We start from the raw sequence: 18,343 nt of genomic DNA on the forward strand, positions 1-18,343 counted from the left end.
TAGTAGTAGATAGTTCAAAGAACCCTTGAATAAGGGCAACAGCGGCTGATCAAAGGGTTGAGAAAGAGCGAGAGAGATAAAGAACAAGAGTGTGCGAGAGACACCCCCGATTCACTCCACTTTCCAGAAGAGCGTATAGAGACATCAGTACAAGAACTTTGGAACTTGCTTTTACTGAGGTCAAGAGACCAGTACACTTCAATAGCCAGTTGGGGGACAGTGTGCATAGGGGAGTCTCTGTGTACTTCATTAAGTAAGAACGTGTAAATTTGGGCCTCGAGCTAGCAATATTAAGTGCCAGAGCCGATGCCTATGGCACTTACTGTTTCTCAAGAAACCTAATGAAGACTGATACCACATTGAACTGCACCAAACTTCCATGCAGCAATGGGCTGTGACAAAATCCGATTCACCCCTTCAAATTGAGATTTATCAAGCCAACCGCTTTAGACATACTACAATGTGATGAGGGTAATAAGACACCTTTCATCCATATCAAGTCATCACCAGGAGACTCCTGTTGATAACTTGTGGCCTAGTGTACTTTCCTAGGAAAACTAGGAATCCTGGCTAAGTGGTTCTACCATGGGATCTCAAGAAGGATTACGTCCCCATCATTTACCTTTTTTTGAAAAGCATTACAAGTCCCCTTTGCTAGAATATATGCTGTATTACTCTTTTCCCCCTTGATGGGTAAATTAGTATGTTTAACGAGTGAGTTTTTAGGTCCATCACCATAGCAGTGAAGTGCTTGACTCATTAACTTACCTTGCCCTTCTACAGTAAGTTGTTCAATCAATAACACTGCATTTCTGTGAGCTGATGAGGGAGAATCACAATCTTCTGTTGCAGTGTCAGAAGACAAGGTCAAGTCCTCCAAATCATCTGGCAGGTCTGCTTGTCTGGCAATCTAAAAAAAAAAATGAAATTCAAAAATCACATTTGCGGAACATTAAAAAAAATTGAAAACAACCGTTTGGTTCCATTAAAGTATGGAAAGAAAATAACATGTGATTACCATGTCTCTGTTATTTCCCAATTTCGGATTTGACCTGAAGACAAAACAGAAGGGAATGCAACTATTAGATCCTATATGTCAGTGTTGAAACATACAGATAGTGACAAAATGGTTAACAAATGTCATTACAAGATGAAGTGCCAGTCTACAAAATATCAATCTGACACTTACCACACCAAGTAGAAATACATTTCTTGTTGAAAATAACCGTGTCTGAGATTATAATTGTAAAATATTGAACAATATTGATAGCTCCCGCCCATTTTTATTTTATGATCAAATTTGACTATTTATTCAGTCATTAATTTCTATAAGTCAACCACAACACCACTTTGGTGGTGTCAATCACTTATGCCCTGTTTGCTAGTCTGAATTCTTGGGATCAAGTCGATATACAAAATAAAATATCCACAAATATTTAGATATAAAAGCAGTAGTATTATTTGTGAAATGTATGCACACATTGCAACAAGACGTAACAATTTTAGCATGTACAGGGTTTCAAATTGCTGGGAGTTATTTAGCTCCCACTTCAAGCCTAATAGAGCCTGGTTAGTTTGAAATCAACAGCTACCTTAAGCTAAGTTTAGCTGCCCAGGCCATATGGAGCATAGGACACATCTAGTAGACATGCTAGCATAATGGATCATACAAAATAGGCAAAAAGGTCAATTGTGTATCTCATGTGGATGTTAGATTTGCGGTGCGCTGGGTACTCACTCCTGGTCCCCCAGCGGTAGCTCCTCCTTGCTGGGTGATGCCTGACACTATCCGTTAACTGCCTACCCATATCTAATTCCTATGCATTCCTTACTTTGGTTGTGTCTGCAGGAATGGCCTCAGTTAGGCCCTAATATATTCTGGACACCCCATGGACCCACTCCGATACATCATATAACAAAGCCAGTACCATGTCCTCATCTGGGGATTTTGGGAATCTCGGCCATCTCCTGCTTAGAACATGTAGTATTGTGGCATATGTCGAAAACTGCCCTACAGGCACTCCAAATCTGTACACCAATTCATGAACTTCAACAGTGTGTTCGAGCTAAACAAGTCTCCTACTGTTACGATCCCTGCACTTTCCCAATAGGTTCTCATCTGTGCCAGGTTATTGTTGCTGTTCCCATACATGGCCGCCAACGGTATTTGAGGCGAGTAGGGTTCTTCCCTTTTTTTTTTATTGCCTTGGTTCTGTCACACACTGCTCTACCTACCTTCAAGAGCGCTGACTGATTCACTATTCTATCCTTCCCGAGCCATAACGCCTCTTTTGGCAAGCAGGGTGCCATCTATGCTCCTATCAAGGTGTGCTCTACCGTTTCAGAATCTGCTAGCCTCCCAGCTATATGTTGTAACTGTCCTGACAAATAATAAAAAGTGTGGGAGTCGCATTCCACCGTCCCCATGGTTCCCCTGCAATGTTTTCATAGCTACTCTGCACCTCATTTTTCCCCATTAAGAACCTCCCAACCATGGCATTCAATTCTTTAAAAAAAAAGCCGAAGTATTAGGTATAGAACATTAACAATAAGATACAACAATCAGGGAAGGGCAACCATCTTTAAGAGCGCAATCCTACCTGCCACCGAGAGAGGACGTTTTTCCCAAATTCGAAAAATCGAAATGATTTTTCGAATACTGATCTTGCCCATGGTGTATTTTGCTGCTGTGTCTCTAGCATTTTATGGTAAATACCAATGCCCAAGTATCTGAATGTATCGAACTTCCATTGAAGCGCTAGACATGGGAGTCTGCTTTCCTCGACTCTGAACCAGCTCCCCAGTGGAAATAGACAGGAATTATTTTTACTAATTGCTATTCCCAACAGCTCTTCGAAGTTTGCCAATATTTCCATATATGCGTCCAGAGTATCCTCCGGGTTTCATATAAACAGTAACATGTCATCTGCATATAATATGGTGTACTCCCTCTACTTGAAGTCCCATGTTTTTAAATTCCTTCCTCAAAAACACTGCTAGGGGTTCCAAGGCCAGGATATACAACATAGGGGACAAGGGGCATCCTTGTTTCGTGCCCCTCTGTATCAGGAACGGTTCCGAAATATGCTTGCCTGCCTCACCCTTGTGACCGGTCTACAATATAATATTCAGACCCATTTCATAAACCCATCACCTATTCCAAAACTTCTTAGGGAGGCTATTCCTACCGAACAGGGTCAAAGACTTTGACCGCATCCAACACCGTCACCGCACATCATTCCGGCCAGTCACTTGTTTCATCAATTATTGCGCGCAAGCGTCTTAGATTCCCGGTTGTCGCCCTACCCGGGACATACCCCATCTGGTCAGGATGAATCAAGATTTCTACTACCTTTTTCAGTCTCTCTGGCATGACTGCTGTGAGAATTTGTGTATCTTGATTCATTAGCGATATTGGTCGATAAGAATCACAGTCCTCTCCTACCTTTCTCGGTTTCAGGATGGGAATAATTATAGCTTCCTCCATACTCTGGGGTAATATGCCCGTCTCATATACCTCCTCCAATGTTTGTATTAATTTCGGTGCCACTTCATCTGTGAATTCTTTATAAAATTCGGCAGGTAATCCATCCTCCACAGGGGTTTTGCCCGAAGGAAGCATTGTTATATTTTGCACCTCTTCAAGTGAGAGAGGAGCCTCTAGAGTTTATCTTTGTTCTTCAGTTAGTGTGGGTAACCCCATCACCAACAATGTCTCCTCTATTTACTTTAATTTTGGGTTCCCCGAGTCCTCATATAATAGTTTATAGAATGCTCGGAAAGTCTTGTTAATTTCCTTCGGTGATCTTCAAACTTCTTCCCAGTCATCCTCTATTTCTAGAATGCCCTTGCGATCTTCTCCATCTTCGCACAGCCACGCTAATAATTTCTCTGGTTTATCTCCTTGCCTGTGTAACTTTTCTGTGTATTTTGCAAAACTACACTTCCCTAATTTTACCCTATTTGCCAGACATTCTTGTCGTAGTACAATGAGCTTCTCTTCTGACTCGTATTCCTCTTTCCGCTCCTATCTGCTTTATTTCTGCTTCGGTTCCTGCCAACTCCTTTTGTATCCCACCCACCTTGGCTACTGCTACTCCTCGCTCCACCACCTTAAAGGCATCCAATAGTATCTGCCCTCGTCCAACACTAGGAACAAGTTACTTACCTGTAACTGTTGTTCTCCAGCATGGGTCTGGCATGGATTCACATGCTCATGAATATTCCCCGTCGTCAGGCTGGGAATCCTCGGTAAAGAAAAAACCAGTATCAGTTTCGTTTCTGATCTGTCTTTCGTAGTAATAACCAATCACTGGTCTCTGCGTCATACTGACCACAGCCAATGACTGCCCTCTACCTAAGCACCGCCTCTGGCAGCCATCTTCAGATTTGGAAGCACGTGAAGTGGCAGTATGACCAAGTGAAGAGCCGCAGAGGGGTAGGCGGGAGGGTTCGCATGTGAATCCATGCCAGACCCATGCTGGAGAACAACAGTTACAGGTAAGTAACTTGTTCCTTCTCCAGCATGGGGTCTGGCATGGATTCACATGCTCATGAATAAAGAATACATAGCAGTACACACATGCACAACCACGGGAGGTGGCAAAGGCTCAACATTAAGCATCACATCAACTCAACATTAAGCATCTTACCTCCTCACCAGGCTCACCTCAGGCGAACAGGTTGCGCAGCACTGCTTGGCCGACCCTGGACTCCTCCCTGGAATCCCGGTCGACGCAGTAGAATTTCGTGAAGGTGTGCGTCGACCTCCACGTAGCAGCCCTGCATATGTCCAGCAGGGGCACACCAGATAGGAACGCCGTGGTAGCTGCGATCGCTCTGGTGGAATGGGCTCTCGGACGGCCAGGCAGCGGTCGGTTTGCCAACCGGTGACAGTACATGATACAGCCGGAGAGCCATCTGGAGATGGAAGCCTTCGAGAGAGCCTTCCCCTGATTGACAGGTCCAAAGTTCACAAAGAGTTGTGACGTCTTCCGAAAACCCTTCGTGCGGTCCACGTAGAACTTCAGCGCTCTAGCTACATCCAGCGAGTGCAAAGTCCTCTCAGCCGGCGACGAAGGCGACGGGAAGAACACAGGCAACACCAAGGGTTCGTTGAGATGGAAGTCCGACGGTACCTTGGGCATGAAGGAGGGGTGCGTCCTGAGCACTACCCTCGTGTCGTGGAAAGTCAAGTACGGGGCCTTGCAGGAAAGGGCCTGGATCTCTCCCACTCGTCGTGCGGAGGTGATGGCCACAAGAAAAGCTGTTTTCCACGATAGAAACTTCAACGGGGCCGAGTGCAGAGGCTCGAACGGAGGTCCCATGAGCTTGGTCAGCACCACGTTGAGCTCCCACGCCGGGGCCGGAGCCTTCACCGGCGGGAACGATCTGAACAGTCCCTTCATGAACTCTTTCACCAGACGATGAGACCACAAGGACGTCCGCCCCGTGGTTCTGGTGTATCGGGAGATCGCAGCAAGATGAATCTTGATGGACGCGTGTGCCAAACCAGCTTTGGCCAGCGTCAGCAGGTACGGCAGTACTTGGGGAGCCGTAATCCGTAGAGGGTTAATCTTCTGCGCGTGGCACCAGACAGAGAACCTCTTCCATTTGAGTCTGTAGCATTTAAGAGTCGAGGACGCCCTGGCCTTTGCAAGAACCTCTCTGCAATCGGCCGGTATGTCGTATCCTCCAAACTCTAGCGCTGCAGGAGCCAGGCCTGCAAGTTCAGCGACTTCGGGTCGTGGTGGAGGATGGCGCCTCCTTCCCTGGAGAGTAGATCCGCGTCCGCCGGCAGCTTGATCGGCGGGGACGCTGACAAGTCCAGAAGGTCCGGGAACCATATCTGCCTCGGCCACGCAGGTGCGACGAGGATCATCCTGCACCGTGACCTCTTGAGCTGGTTGACGAGCCGGATTAGCAGAGGCAAGGGAGGGAACGCGTAGAGGAACAGGCCCTCCCAGGGGAACGAGAAAGCATCGCCCATGCTCCTCGTCTGGGGAAACATGCTGGCGAACCTCCGGCACTTGGTGTTCGTCGCCGTCGCGAACAGGTCGATCTGGGGTGTGCCCCACCGTCGGAAGAGGCGATCCACCAGATCCTGCCGTAGTTCCCACTCGTGGCACGAGCGCAGCTCCCTGCTGAGTGAGTCGGCGATGGTGTTTTTTATCCCTGCCAGATGAAACGGCACCAGAAAAATCCCTTGGGCGACGGCCCAATGCCACAGGTCCTGCGCCTCCTTGGACAGCGCTGGGGACCTGGTTCCGCCCTGTTTCCTGATGTAAAACATGGTGGTGGTGTTGTCGGTGAAGATCCTCACCACCTTGCCCTTGAGGGACGGAAGGAAGGACCTGAGGGCCCAAAACACTGCACGGAGCTCCAGGACGTTGATATGCAGGGACTTCTCCGTCGGGAGCCAGAGTCCCCTCGCGTGCAGATTTTCGGTGTGCGCTCCCCACCCTTCCAGGGAGGCATCCGTGGTCACAGTCTCCTGGTGGGCTGGGGTCTGGAAGTCCATGCCCGCCGTCAGATGCGCGCGGGTGCCCCACCACCGTATCGCTCGTCGGAAATTCTCGTCGAGCTTGATCCTTTCCTCGAAGCTGCCCGTCGTCTGGATCCAGCGCGCATCCAGGAATTCTTGCAACGGGCGCATCCGGAGCCTGCACATGGGAATGAGGTAGATGCAGGAAGACATCATCCCGAGGAGGGACTTGATGGATCTCACTTTGGCCGCGTCGGCCACCAACATCCGTTGCACCTTGCCCAAGATGGTCCTGGTCCTCTCCTCCGACGGGGAGGCCAGAAGGGACACTGTGTCGAGCCTCGCTCCCAGAAACAGTGCGACTTGCGCGGGCACCAGGTGGGATTTGGCGTAGTTCACGGAGAATCCCAGGTCCGTGAGGAGTTGGACGGTCCTTGCCGTGTGGACCACGGCGAGCTCCTTCGTCTTGGCGCGGATGAGCCAGTCGTCCAGGTAGGGGTAGACGTGAATCCCCTCGCGGCGCAGCTGCGCCGCCACCGGTGCGAGGCACTTGGTGAATACCCTGGGTGCCGACCGTAGTCCGAAGGGAAGGGCTTTGAACTGGTAATGACGCCCTTGGACCACGAACCTGAGGAATTTTCGGTGCCCCTTTAGGATGGGAATGTGGAAGTAGGCATCCTCCAAATCCAACGACGATAGGAAGTCTCCTTCCTCCAGTTGACCCAGGACGTGCTGGAGGGTGACCATCCGGAACTTCTGCGCCTTGATGAACTTGTTCAGCCGTCGCAGGTCCAGGATGGGGCGCCATCCTCCCGTCTTCTTCTTCACGAGGAAGTATCGCGAGTAGACTCCGGAGCCCCGAAGCCTCTTTGGGACGAGTTCGATGGCGCCCTTTCTGAGCATCGCCTTTACCTCCAGGAGAAGTTGAGGGACGTGAAGTTCTTTCCTGGCCACGGGGGGGACGCGCGGGCACCTTCTTTGAAACTCGAGCGCGTGGCCCCGGGCCAGGGCGTCCAGCACCCAACGGTCGGTGGAGATGGACTCCCACACGCTGACGAAGCCCGCCAGCCGGCCTCCCACCGGGGTGCTTCGGTGGGGGCCCGACCCCACGGCCGGTTCAATCCTGCTTGGACGCGGCCTTGCCGCCTTGACCTCCTTGGCGACGACGGCGGGGTCCGCTAGACTTGCCTCGTCCTCTGAAGGCCTCTTGCGACGACGAGCGGGCCGCTTGACGGTAGGAAACGAAACCGCCGCCGGAACCTTTGGAGGCGCCCTTGCCTCCGCCGCTCCGAAAGGGCGTCCGTCGTTGCTGCAGGACTCCAAGGGCCCGGGCCGTCTCAGTATCCGCCTTGATGGCCTGAAGGGAATCGTCCACTGTCTTCCCAAACAGGTTGTTCCCGTCGAAGGGCATGTCCAGGACTCTGGTCTGGACGTCCTGCCGAAAGTCCGTAGCTTTGAGCCATCCACGACGTCGAAGGCAAACGCCGTTGCCCAGCAGCGGAACCCAGTGTCGGCGATGTCCGTCGCCACGGTGATGGCGTGGTCCGAAGCCACTTCACCTTCCTGGAGGATCTCAAGGGCCTCCGCCCTCTTGTCGTCCGGCAGAAAATCCAGCAGGGGAGCTATCTTGTACCAGAGCTCCCTGTCGTAGCGGGCCACGATAGCCAAGGCGTTGGCCGCTTTAATCGTCGTCGCTGCCGACGAGATGACTCTACGTCCCATAGCATCCAATTTCTTCCCCTCGCCGTCCGGCGGGGAAGTCGATGTGGAGGCCGCACCCCCCCGCGCTTTCTTCCTGGCTGCCGCGGAGACGACGGAGTCCGGGGTAGGCTGCGCCCGGAGGCATAGGGGGGCCGTGTCCGGGACCCGGTACTTTTTCTCGTACCGGTCTCTTCTAGCTGGCGTAGTGGAAGGGTTCTTGAGGAGGGAAAGGCCCTCATCCCAAATGTCGTCCAACAGAGGCACTGCGAGGACCGTCTTCCTCTTGGCCTCGCGCCGCTGATAAAGGAAGCCTTCCTTTTTCTTCTCCTCAGGGCAGAGTTGAAAAAGCTCGGAAGCCCTGGAGATCATGGAGTGGAAAGATCCGATCTCGTCGGGCGGAGAAGCCCTGGTGGGAGGCGACGACGGAAAATCCTCGTCGTATGCCTCGTCGTCCGTACCCGTCGCTGCCGTGTCAGTCCCCGTATCATCCCCTCGGGTGGACGGGGAGGAGGGCTGGACGGGGCGCGACGGTTGAAAAGGAGGTGGAGGATGGATCCTTCTTTTCTTGGTAGGGGGAACACCAGAAGGTCCCGGTTCTGGATCCCCCGACGGGAGAGGTTCCTCCGTCGGTAACGGTAGCCTCGTCCTTATCTCGGTGCATAAGGACTGTATGGCCAACAAAATGGCCGCCGAGTTGTCTCGCGGCGCTGGCAGAGGGGAATCCGACGGGCGAGCAGGGGCCCCGTCGGTATCCTCGACGATGTCGTCGTCGTCACCCGCGTCGGGGTCCATTCCGACGGGTTGGCCTTGTTCCACGCCTAGGCCGTGGCTTAAGACCTCGATCAGCTCCTCTTCTGAGGTTGAGGCCGAATCTATGACGACGCCCTGCCCCCCCTTCTTCTTCCCCACGGAGGGTTTCACGGGGGTCCTATCGATGGGCACAAAAGAAGACTCCCTCCGAGGAGGCAGGGAGATTCTGGGCCCTGAGGTCGCCACCACTGGCGCAGCCTCCACAGGCTGAGCCAGGGCCGCCGCGACCGTTTCGATAGAGGGCTTGGTCGGATGGATCAAGGCCTTCACCACCTTAGGTGCGCTCACCGCCTTATCCTTGAGGGATGGGGCACTGCCACGCTCCTCCTCTGCCTTAGAGCTCGACCGGGGCCTCTCCAGGAGCTTCGCCGGGTGCTCGGCCTTCCTCTTACCCGACCCAGAGCGTTGGCTCGTGGTTGATGGTGCCGGGGAGGGTGCGCCCTGCCTGGCGCCCGTAGAGCCCGACCGTTCGGCGCTCCCGGTGCCAGCGGACTCGCGGTGCTTGGCCTTATGTTGGGCCCCCGTCGCCGGGGCGCCCTCAAAGGTCTTAGAAGACCGCTCGGATTTCTTCTTCTTCTCGCCAGACGGGCTCTTAACGTCTCGCCAACTGGCTGGAGGGTGATGACGGTCCTTCATGGTCCGTTCCGACATGTTGCCGCAAAACGCACAGTCCTTCTCCACGTGCGTCTTGTCCTCATGAAGGCAGTAAAGGCAGAAAGAGTGTTCGTCTTCCTTAAAGACGTTCTGCAGCTGGCATCCAGGGCAGACCCTGAACAGCTTTCCGGGCGTCGAGCTTCCCTTCTCCTGGGCCATCTCCGAGACCGGGCCTGAGAAGCTTCTGGAGTCCTCCGAAGTGTAGCTCGGCGAAATCTTCACCCTTGAGGGGCACAGACGAATCCGACACGGGTCCCCGTTGATCGGATGTAGGATCGGTGGAGCTTGAGGCTCTTTTGACCGAAAAAATTGAAGTTTTTTGTGAAAAAGCGCGAAAAAAAGCACTAACGCTCGAGAGCAATAGCACGAGGATCCCAACACATGAACGTGCGGTAAAAATCTGAAGATGGCTGCCAGAGGCGGTGCTTAGGTAGAGGGCAGTCATTGGCTGTGGTCAGTATGACGCAGAGACCAGTGATTGGTTATTACTACGAAAGACAGATCAGAAACGAAACTGATACTGGTTTTTTCTTTACCGAGGATTCCCAGCCTGACGACGGGGAATATTCATGAGCATGTGAATCCATGCCAGACCCCATGCTGGAGAACCCTCATTAATGCTAAAACATTCCTTTATCTGCTGCCTAATATCCTCCTTAAATGGATCATCACACAGTCTCAGTTCTGAGTTTTCATGTGGGCATTGGTGCTGGTAGGTTGGTAAGAAACAATTTCACTATTAGAGGTGAGTGGTCTGATAATGTTTTCCCCTCATTTGAAGCTCCCACAAACTCCCCTATATGATCTATGCCTGTGAGGAAGTAATATATACACAGAATAAAATGAGAATTCTGACTTGGATATGATGATATGTGTTATATGATATTTATAACTTGCTTAATACCCAGAGGTTTCTAAGCGCGGACCCGGGGATCGAACATGTGTTGTTCCGTGTCGTTACCCCCGAGCTATCCTCCCAGGCCAAAATCCGTTCAACCACCTCCAGACTTCTTGCAGTTCTAGATCTCTCATAAGTGGTAATAGGATTTTAGCGGAGGGCGGGGGTGGTGACCATTTATCGTCTGATCTATCCAATCTCGGATCAATCACACAGTTAAAATTCCCTCCCCAGATCCATGTCATTCCCTTAAAGGGGACCAGTCTCTTGCATAAGGTGCAAAAGAAAGCTGCTGCATTGCGATTAGGTGCATATGCATTTATTATGCAAACTTCCCTTTTCTCCAGGAATCCATGTACTAGCATCATTCTTCCTTCATTATCTGTGCACATTCCTACCTTTCTAAAGGGGCAGTCGGGGCTATCCAAGTGAACACCTCCTCGTATAATTAGAGTTTGTTGATCTGTATGCATAATTAGAGTATGTTGATCTGTTTCCCCCCGACCACCACTGCAGAGCCACCTGTTTATTTACCTGCTGTGATGCGAGTCTCCTGGAGTAGTGCTATTTTAACCCCCTTACAGCATAGATACGTTGCCACTCTTATTTTTTTTATATAATTATTCAAACCTCTCACATTCCTGGGGGACATTTTCAACACGTCAGACATTCCTTCTACCCAATTCTTCCTCCCAGCCATGCAACCCTCTGGCGTGTCCTGAAAACCCTGTCTTTCCATCCATAAATCACCTGTCTGTCAACTGTAATGTATGTATCCCATCTTTGAACTAGGCTGTGTCTTAAGTGAAACCAACTTTGTCTAACGCAGACATAACTGTAAATTAACTGCCCATCAGAAACATCCTGTCGAGGCATCACCACCATTTGCACTCACTACAATTTCGGGGTCTGGTGGACGGGTACCACTAGGTACCCTAAATTCTCCTAGAAGGAGAATGTGGAGGTAACAACCTGCCTAAGGGGTATAGCTTAAAGGTCACTCTTGCCAAAATTATTACTACAACGCAAACCTCTTCCCCAATTCCTCTCAAACCATCGTGTCATATACTGAGTCTGTGCACCCAGCGTCTACTGTATACATTGTCATAATTCTTCACCTTGCATCCCGCTGATTATCTTCTTCATCATGCGCCATCTGGTTAGCATCCATCCATATGTGCATATCTTCGTGGGTATCAAAGTCTTTCTTTTATGTAGCACTTTCAATTTTGCTGGATATAGAACCATATATGTTATGCCCTGCTTCCGAAGTATCTCTTCTGTAGGGACGAATTAACCTCTCTTTCGTTGAACTTCTATTGTATAGTCTGGGTAAATTGCCAATGTGCTTGATCCGCCACAGATTTCCCCACCATTCCTGGAGTTTGTAATCTTTGCTATAATAGGTTGTGGCAGGGCTCTGGGGGGAGGAGGTGGGGTCTCCTCGTCAAGTGCCGATTGGGCCGTCTCCACGGTGAACCCCTGAGACAGGGCTCCTGGGCCAATCTTCTGAAGAAGCAGGTTTTCAAAATACGTGCTGGGGTCTCTACCTTATTCTCCCTCTAGCAGTCCCAAAATGTGAATATTGCTCCTTCTCACTCTCCCCTCTGCGTCCTCTGCCCTGTCTTGTAGCAATCTCACCTTCACCTGTAGCTCCTGGACCTTGTCTTGCAGATCTGTGGATGTGGGTGAGAGGTGAGACTCCATCCTCCCCCACCTTTTTCTCCGTGGCTCTCACTCTGTCTGCTAGCTTACACAGATCTTGTCAAAGAGGCCCACTTCACTCTATCTCACCAGTGCGGGTTTCCATGGATGCCCTCAATGCTGCTATTGCCTCCAATATTTTATCGTTTGTGCAGTGAGACGGAGGTGCTTGCTCATTCTCTATTAGTTTCTCTTCCCCGCCTGCACTAGGCAATTGTTTTGTTTCTTCTTTTTTAGTGAACACTTCCATTTTTGTCGGTCTAGGCTGTAGCACGCCCTTCTTTCTTGCCCCTTCTGGCATCGGGACATCGAGCCTGGTTCTATTCTTACGAGTCTAGGTCTCACCGAGAGCTTTTTTCTCATGTAGTTTGTTCCAGTACTGTCCGGTCCAGTCTGTATATTCTACTGCTCTCTAGGTCCTCACCATGGCTCTATTTGCATGGTACGTTCACCAAGCTGTGGACTATGTTGGCTCAATGTCTTTTGAATCTTTCACCTGTTAACTCTGTCCTCGGTTACTTTTTGTAAGAAAAGGGACGTTTACGTTATTCCATCCCCAGTTCCCGCCATGGAGGAAAGGGCACATCCGAGAGTACCTTGCTCTGCAAAGGGTCATTTTAGCTCCTTATTTAGGCAATCGCTGTAGTGAGTCTTTTTTGGGCACCACTTTGCAGCCTAATTCGGCGGTTTGATATTTTTTGTCCTTCGCTCTTACTCGCAAAACTCTTATCATATGCCCCCAGTGGGCTCCTTTCACCATCCACAGGCCCCACACCATTATTATTCAGTAATTCAGTAATCAATTAGTCTCCGGATTGGCCTCTCTTTAAACAACGCACAGTTATTTTGGTCTCTCTGACTTTCATTCCAATCCCTGATCTTGTCTGTGAACGCTCAGTGCACCGGCGCCTTGAGTATTCGCTCTACGGTCTCCCATGACCTCCGCAGCCCTCCAAGACTCTCCACCAATTATCTTAGTCCGTCATGCAGGATTTATTGTCGGAACAGTCCTTAGCTGCCCAAGTCCAGGTACCCTAAAGGCTCAGCCTATCACTCGGGCAGCTTCACAGTCCCCTGGAAACCAAGCAGCACAGCATTTTCCCTGATCCGCAGGTCACGCCTGCCATTTTGGAATAGGTGGGCGAAGACGCTTCTTAGCTAATTGTCTTAGCTGTGGAACTCCGATTCATTTTTCGTTTGTCCGGAAATCTTCTCTGGGTTAACACCTCACCACAGACTTAAGAATGATATTTCTTTCAGCTTCTTGGTACATGGAAGGTATCTATTAACAGGATCGCATTAGAGAGCAGGAGACTGACAAGTCTTCCTCACATAGCTGCTGGCCACGCCCCATAGATGCTATCCTTTCAAATGGATTTTGTCCTCCCACGTATTCCTCATCTTAGATATTTCCATCTTCAGCTTTGCTGCTTCGGAAAAAAAATGTCCACACAACAGGGCGCTGTGCTCGATGTCGTGGCGTCGATGTCCCTCGAGGGCTGACGTAGAGTGTCGATGTCATCAGCAGTATAAATAGCTTGAGCTACGCCCGTTGGCTTCAGTACAGTTTTTCCGAAAGCTTTCGCTTTGGGTGTACGTAAACAACGCTTCAGTCTTACGAGAAGTCTTCTTCATCAAACCTTTCTATCCTTAAAACTGGCTTTAAAAAATGCCAGAATAGCAGGAAGAAAATGTCAATAACGGACCCCCATTGAATTTGTTTCCGGTGCCTCAGTGCGGACCATCGAGTTGTCGAGAGCGGTTCCTGTCAGGCTATGACCAACAAAGCTCTCAAGGAACGAAGAGGTAAATTGGCAGTGGGGGAGGAATCTTCAAAGGCCTCTTCGAAGAAAAATAAGGACACTGTGGAGTCCAGGGAAAAGTCCTGATGTAAATCGAAGAAATCTAGGTCGAGGAGTCAAACAAGAAAATCTTAGTCTTCTTCTTTGAAGAAGAGGCATCACTGATCTCCTTTTTGTCGTCGTCTAAAACAGGGGTTATCGAATGTCCATCAAAACATGATTCCCCTAAAAAATGGGAGGCTTTTAGAGCCTTGATGATGCGAATCTTTGAGAACTCGGCCCAGACCACCTCGAAGAAATCGCGTGAAGACCATGCCCCGGCTCATTCTAAAAATGACAGAGGAAGGTCAGAGACTAGAAGCTCTAAATCCAGAAAAGAATCATGTTGTCGTTGAGAGAAACCTCTCCGACACCTCAGAAGAGCAAGACAGGCTTCTCGGTGCATAAATCGAAGGCGACATCAGACAAAATGGCATCAGGTGACAATCTGTCATCAAAGTCTATATCGAAGTTCTCCTCGACACATCTGTCAAAGACCTACTCAACACCAGTGTCTAAGGTAGTGTCGACACCTTCCTCAATGACGCTTACATCTAAGGCTACTTTAATCCTATCGAAGCCAGCGTCGACAATATCGACGCCTTTGTCGAGGACAACATTGATTCCGGCACCAATATCGACTCCTTTGGCGAAGCCAAGGTCAATCCCTTAACAATCCATGGGTAAAATGTATCACCCGGTGCCCAGAAAAGACTAAGTCTATGCCCTCTATTTATGAGGAATAATCCTCTGATGAGGAAATGTCCCCTTTTGGGGTAAAACATGGCACAAAGGATACTAATTGACCCTCAGTCCAAAATATGTGACCTCTATGAATGTCTACAAACAGCTAATGGTCTGGACAAACCTGACCCTGTTGATCATGCAGACTCAGAATATAGAAGTCTTATGAATAGGGTGGTGGAATTCACAGGGTGGAACAGAAATTCACCCACTTACAAACAGCATGACAGACATTCTCTCTCATGGTCCTCAAAAGGATCGCGTTCTTCCTTTTCACACAGCACTTCAGAGGAAGGTTATGGCCGCATGGGAAACCCCAGAATCTCGTACAGTGGTGAACAAATATGTCACTTGGAAATACAGACCCTCTTCTTCTGACCCTGAATACTTAACTCATCCTACACCTGAGAGCTTAGTTGTAGAGGCAGCCACATCCACTGGACAACCGGCATACCCTTCTATTCACCCAGATAGGGACGATAAGAGAATTGATGCCTGGTCTCGCAAGATTTTTTCTTCGAGCAACATGGCTTTAAAGTCAACAAATGTGACTTGCACCCTTGCAAGATTGACATACACTCTGTGGGATTGTATTACTGCAGCGGCTGAACATATTCCTGAGGGTGAGGAGCGAGAAGGCTTCCTTGCAATTGTGAAAGATGGAAAGGAGGCTATTGGGGAATGCCTTCAATCAGGACTGGACACTGCTGAGCGCATCAGCAGGTCCATGGCATCTAGCACAGTGCTACGCAGATGTGCGTGGCTGAGAAAGTCGGGCTTTGCACCGGATGTGCATGCCAGACTTCTTAATATGCCATTTGACGGCTTGAGGTTTTTTGGCAGCAAGGCGGATGAAAATTTGGCGAAGGTGCAGACCTCTAAAGCGGCAGATAACTCACTTAGCGTGTCCATACGACAACCTCAGCAACACTCCTACTCAGGCTAAAATTCCTGGAGGGGTCGTCCCTTTCATTTTTTTTCCTCATTTGGAGAGGAAGAGGACAGGCCAGTCAAAGAGGACAAAGGAAATGTACTGGTGGTGGAAAAGGAAAGGGTGCTAGATCAGCCCCAGCAGCGGCATCTGTCCCCTCAGCCGCTGCTTCAGCCGTTACAAAGCAACTCTCAGGCCTTGACCTACAAGACCCCAGTGGGAGGCAGGATCTCACAGCATCTGGATGAATGGCCCAAGGTTACTGCCTTCCCTTTCAAAAAAGGCCTCAGGATCATCCACTCTGTAAAAATTCCAGATCCGCTCCTGTAGCAGGAAATTTTAACCCTGCTAGAGAAAGGTGCAACAGAACATGTAACTGCAGCAGAGAGGAACAAGGGTTGGTATTCCCCATACTTAAACAAACGAAAAACGGGCAGACGATTGAGACCCATCTTGGACTTAAGAAACTTGAACAAGTTCCTCATGAAGGACAAGTTCAAGATGGTTACCCTTTCTCAAATCCTTCAGGCTCTCCAACTCCAAGACTGGTTGGTATCAATGGACCTTCAGGATGCTTACTTTCATGTGCCGATCCATATCAAGCACAGAAAGTACCCAAGGTTCGCGATTGGCAATTCTCCCTATCAGTTTTGAGTTCTGCCATTCGGGTTGACCTCTGCCCAAAGGGTTTTCACCAAGCGGATGGCGGTAGTAGCAGCAAGTCTCAGGAGAGGGGGGGATTCATGTCTACCATTACCTGGACGATTGGTTAATCAGGGCACGTTCACCTGAACAAGCTCAGGAACATCTGAACATGACCTGCTACTTCTTAAACAGACTGGGCTTCTCCCTCAATTACAAGAAGTCAAATATGATACCATTCCAAAGACTCCAGTTTATCAGAGCAGTCCTGGATACTTCCTCGGGCAAAGCCTTGCCTCCCGAGGTGAGAGCGCACCACATTCTGCAGATGTTAACAAAGGTATAGCTGTCTCAAGGCATCCTGCAATTTTCTGGTGCCAGGGGCCAGACTGAGAATGAGATCCCTTCAATGGGCCCTCAGGACTCCGTGGTCCGAATTTTCAGGGAATATGTCAGATCTTTTGCAAGTTCCTGCCAGAGTGGCTCAAGATATTCTATTGTGGGCTTGCAAGGACAATATCCTCAAAGGAGAAGCTTTTTGGCAACCATGGCCGGAGAAAACAGTAGTGACGGACGCTTCACTCATGGGATGGGGAGCCCACACCATCGATCTGACAATCTCCAGTCGTTGGTCTCCATCGGAGTCCAAACTACACATCAGCCTTTTGGAGCCGAGGGCAATCAGACTAACGCTGAAGGCTTTGCTGCCCTCTGTACAGGGAAAGAATGTCGTAATAATGACAGACAACACAGTGGCCATGTATTACCTCAACAAGAGAGGAGGCGTAGGATCACTACCACTGTGCAGAGAGGCAGTGCAGCTTTGGTTCTCGGCAATACAAGAAGGAATCTCTCTGTTGGTAGTTCACCTAGCAGGAGAGCAGAACACGGTGGCGGACGCTCTGCGCAGGCAGAGCAAAGTGTCCCACAAGTGGGAACTAACTCAGGAAGTCCTTCAAGAGATCTTCCCCCTTTGGGGAACCCCTCAAGTGGATCTGTTCGTGACCAGTGTCAACCTGAAGTGCGAGCTGTACTGCTCAAGGGAATTTCCTCCAAGAGGAGCTCTAGGGGACGCGTTCGTAGTGGACGGGGAATTTCCACTCCTATACGCATTTCCTCCAGTCCCCGTGATTCCTCAAGTAATCAGGAGGTTGAGAAAGTTCAGGAAACCCATGATCCTAATTGCCCAGGATTGGGCCAGGAGGACATGGTACCGGGACCTTCTGGACATGTCCATCTGCCCTCGAATACATCTTCCACAAAGAGAGGATCTTCTCTCGCAAGAGGAAGGTCGGATTCTCCATCCAGAGATCAAGACACTAGCCTTCACGCATGGTTTCTGAGAGGCTGAGATATAAGGATTGGGACCTCCCGGAAGACGTAATGGAGATTTTGCTTTCGGCCAGAAGGCCAGCAACAAAATCCCTGTACCAGTGTCGTTGGAACAAGTTCTGTAACTGGTGCAAGGATAAGAATGTGGATCCATTCCTATGTGGTACACCTATGGTACTTTCTTTCCTATTACATTTGGCCAATCGGGGGCTCCAGATTGGTACTATAAAAGGATACCTAGCGGCGCTTTCTATTTTTGAGCGCTCCTCAGAAGAGGTGTCTTATTTCAAAATTCCATTGATTCTACAATTTTTGAAGGGTCTCACTAACGTGTATCCTCCAGTCCCATTCCAAGACCCCGTTTGGGATCTAAATTTAGTTTTAAAATTCTTTACATGCATTCCTTTCGAGCCTTTGCACTTTTGTCCGCTAAGGCTTCTCACTTTGAAGACAATACTACTAGTGGCTATTACATCAGCCCGCAGGGTGAGTGAGTTACAGGCTCTCTCTTGTAAGCCACCTCACACCATCTTCCACAAGGACAAAAGGGCTCTCAGCTTTTACATTTCTAGACTATCTAAATTTCGGCAAAGTGACCAATT

General features: G+C 49.8%; 1 protein-coding gene across 5 annotated transcripts in view; it reads right to left on the reverse strand.

The window, feature by feature from the left end:
• Positions 1 to 18,343, reverse strand: part of ANKRD26 (ankyrin repeat domain containing 26) — a 915,250-nt gene that overhangs the window by 446,896 nt on the left and 450,011 nt on the right. For all 5 annotated transcript variants that reach the window (XM_069627947.1, XM_069627948.1, XM_069627949.1 and 2 more), the window contains 2 exons: positions 1,019 to 1,052; positions 769 to 910 (listed from right to left, as the gene is read on the reverse strand). In XM_069627947.1, coding sequence (XP_069484048.1) covers positions 769 to 910; positions 1,019 to 1,052 — 176 coding nt within the window. The remainder of the gene's footprint in view (positions 1 to 768; positions 911 to 1,018; positions 1,053 to 18,343) is intronic.

This window comes from Ambystoma mexicanum, chromosome 12, assembly GCF_040938575.1.
Source record: "Ambystoma mexicanum isolate Mex_15411 chromosome 12, UKY_AmexF1_1, whole genome shotgun sequence".
NCBI lineage: Eukaryota > Metazoa > Chordata > Amphibia > Caudata > Ambystomatidae > Ambystoma > Ambystoma mexicanum.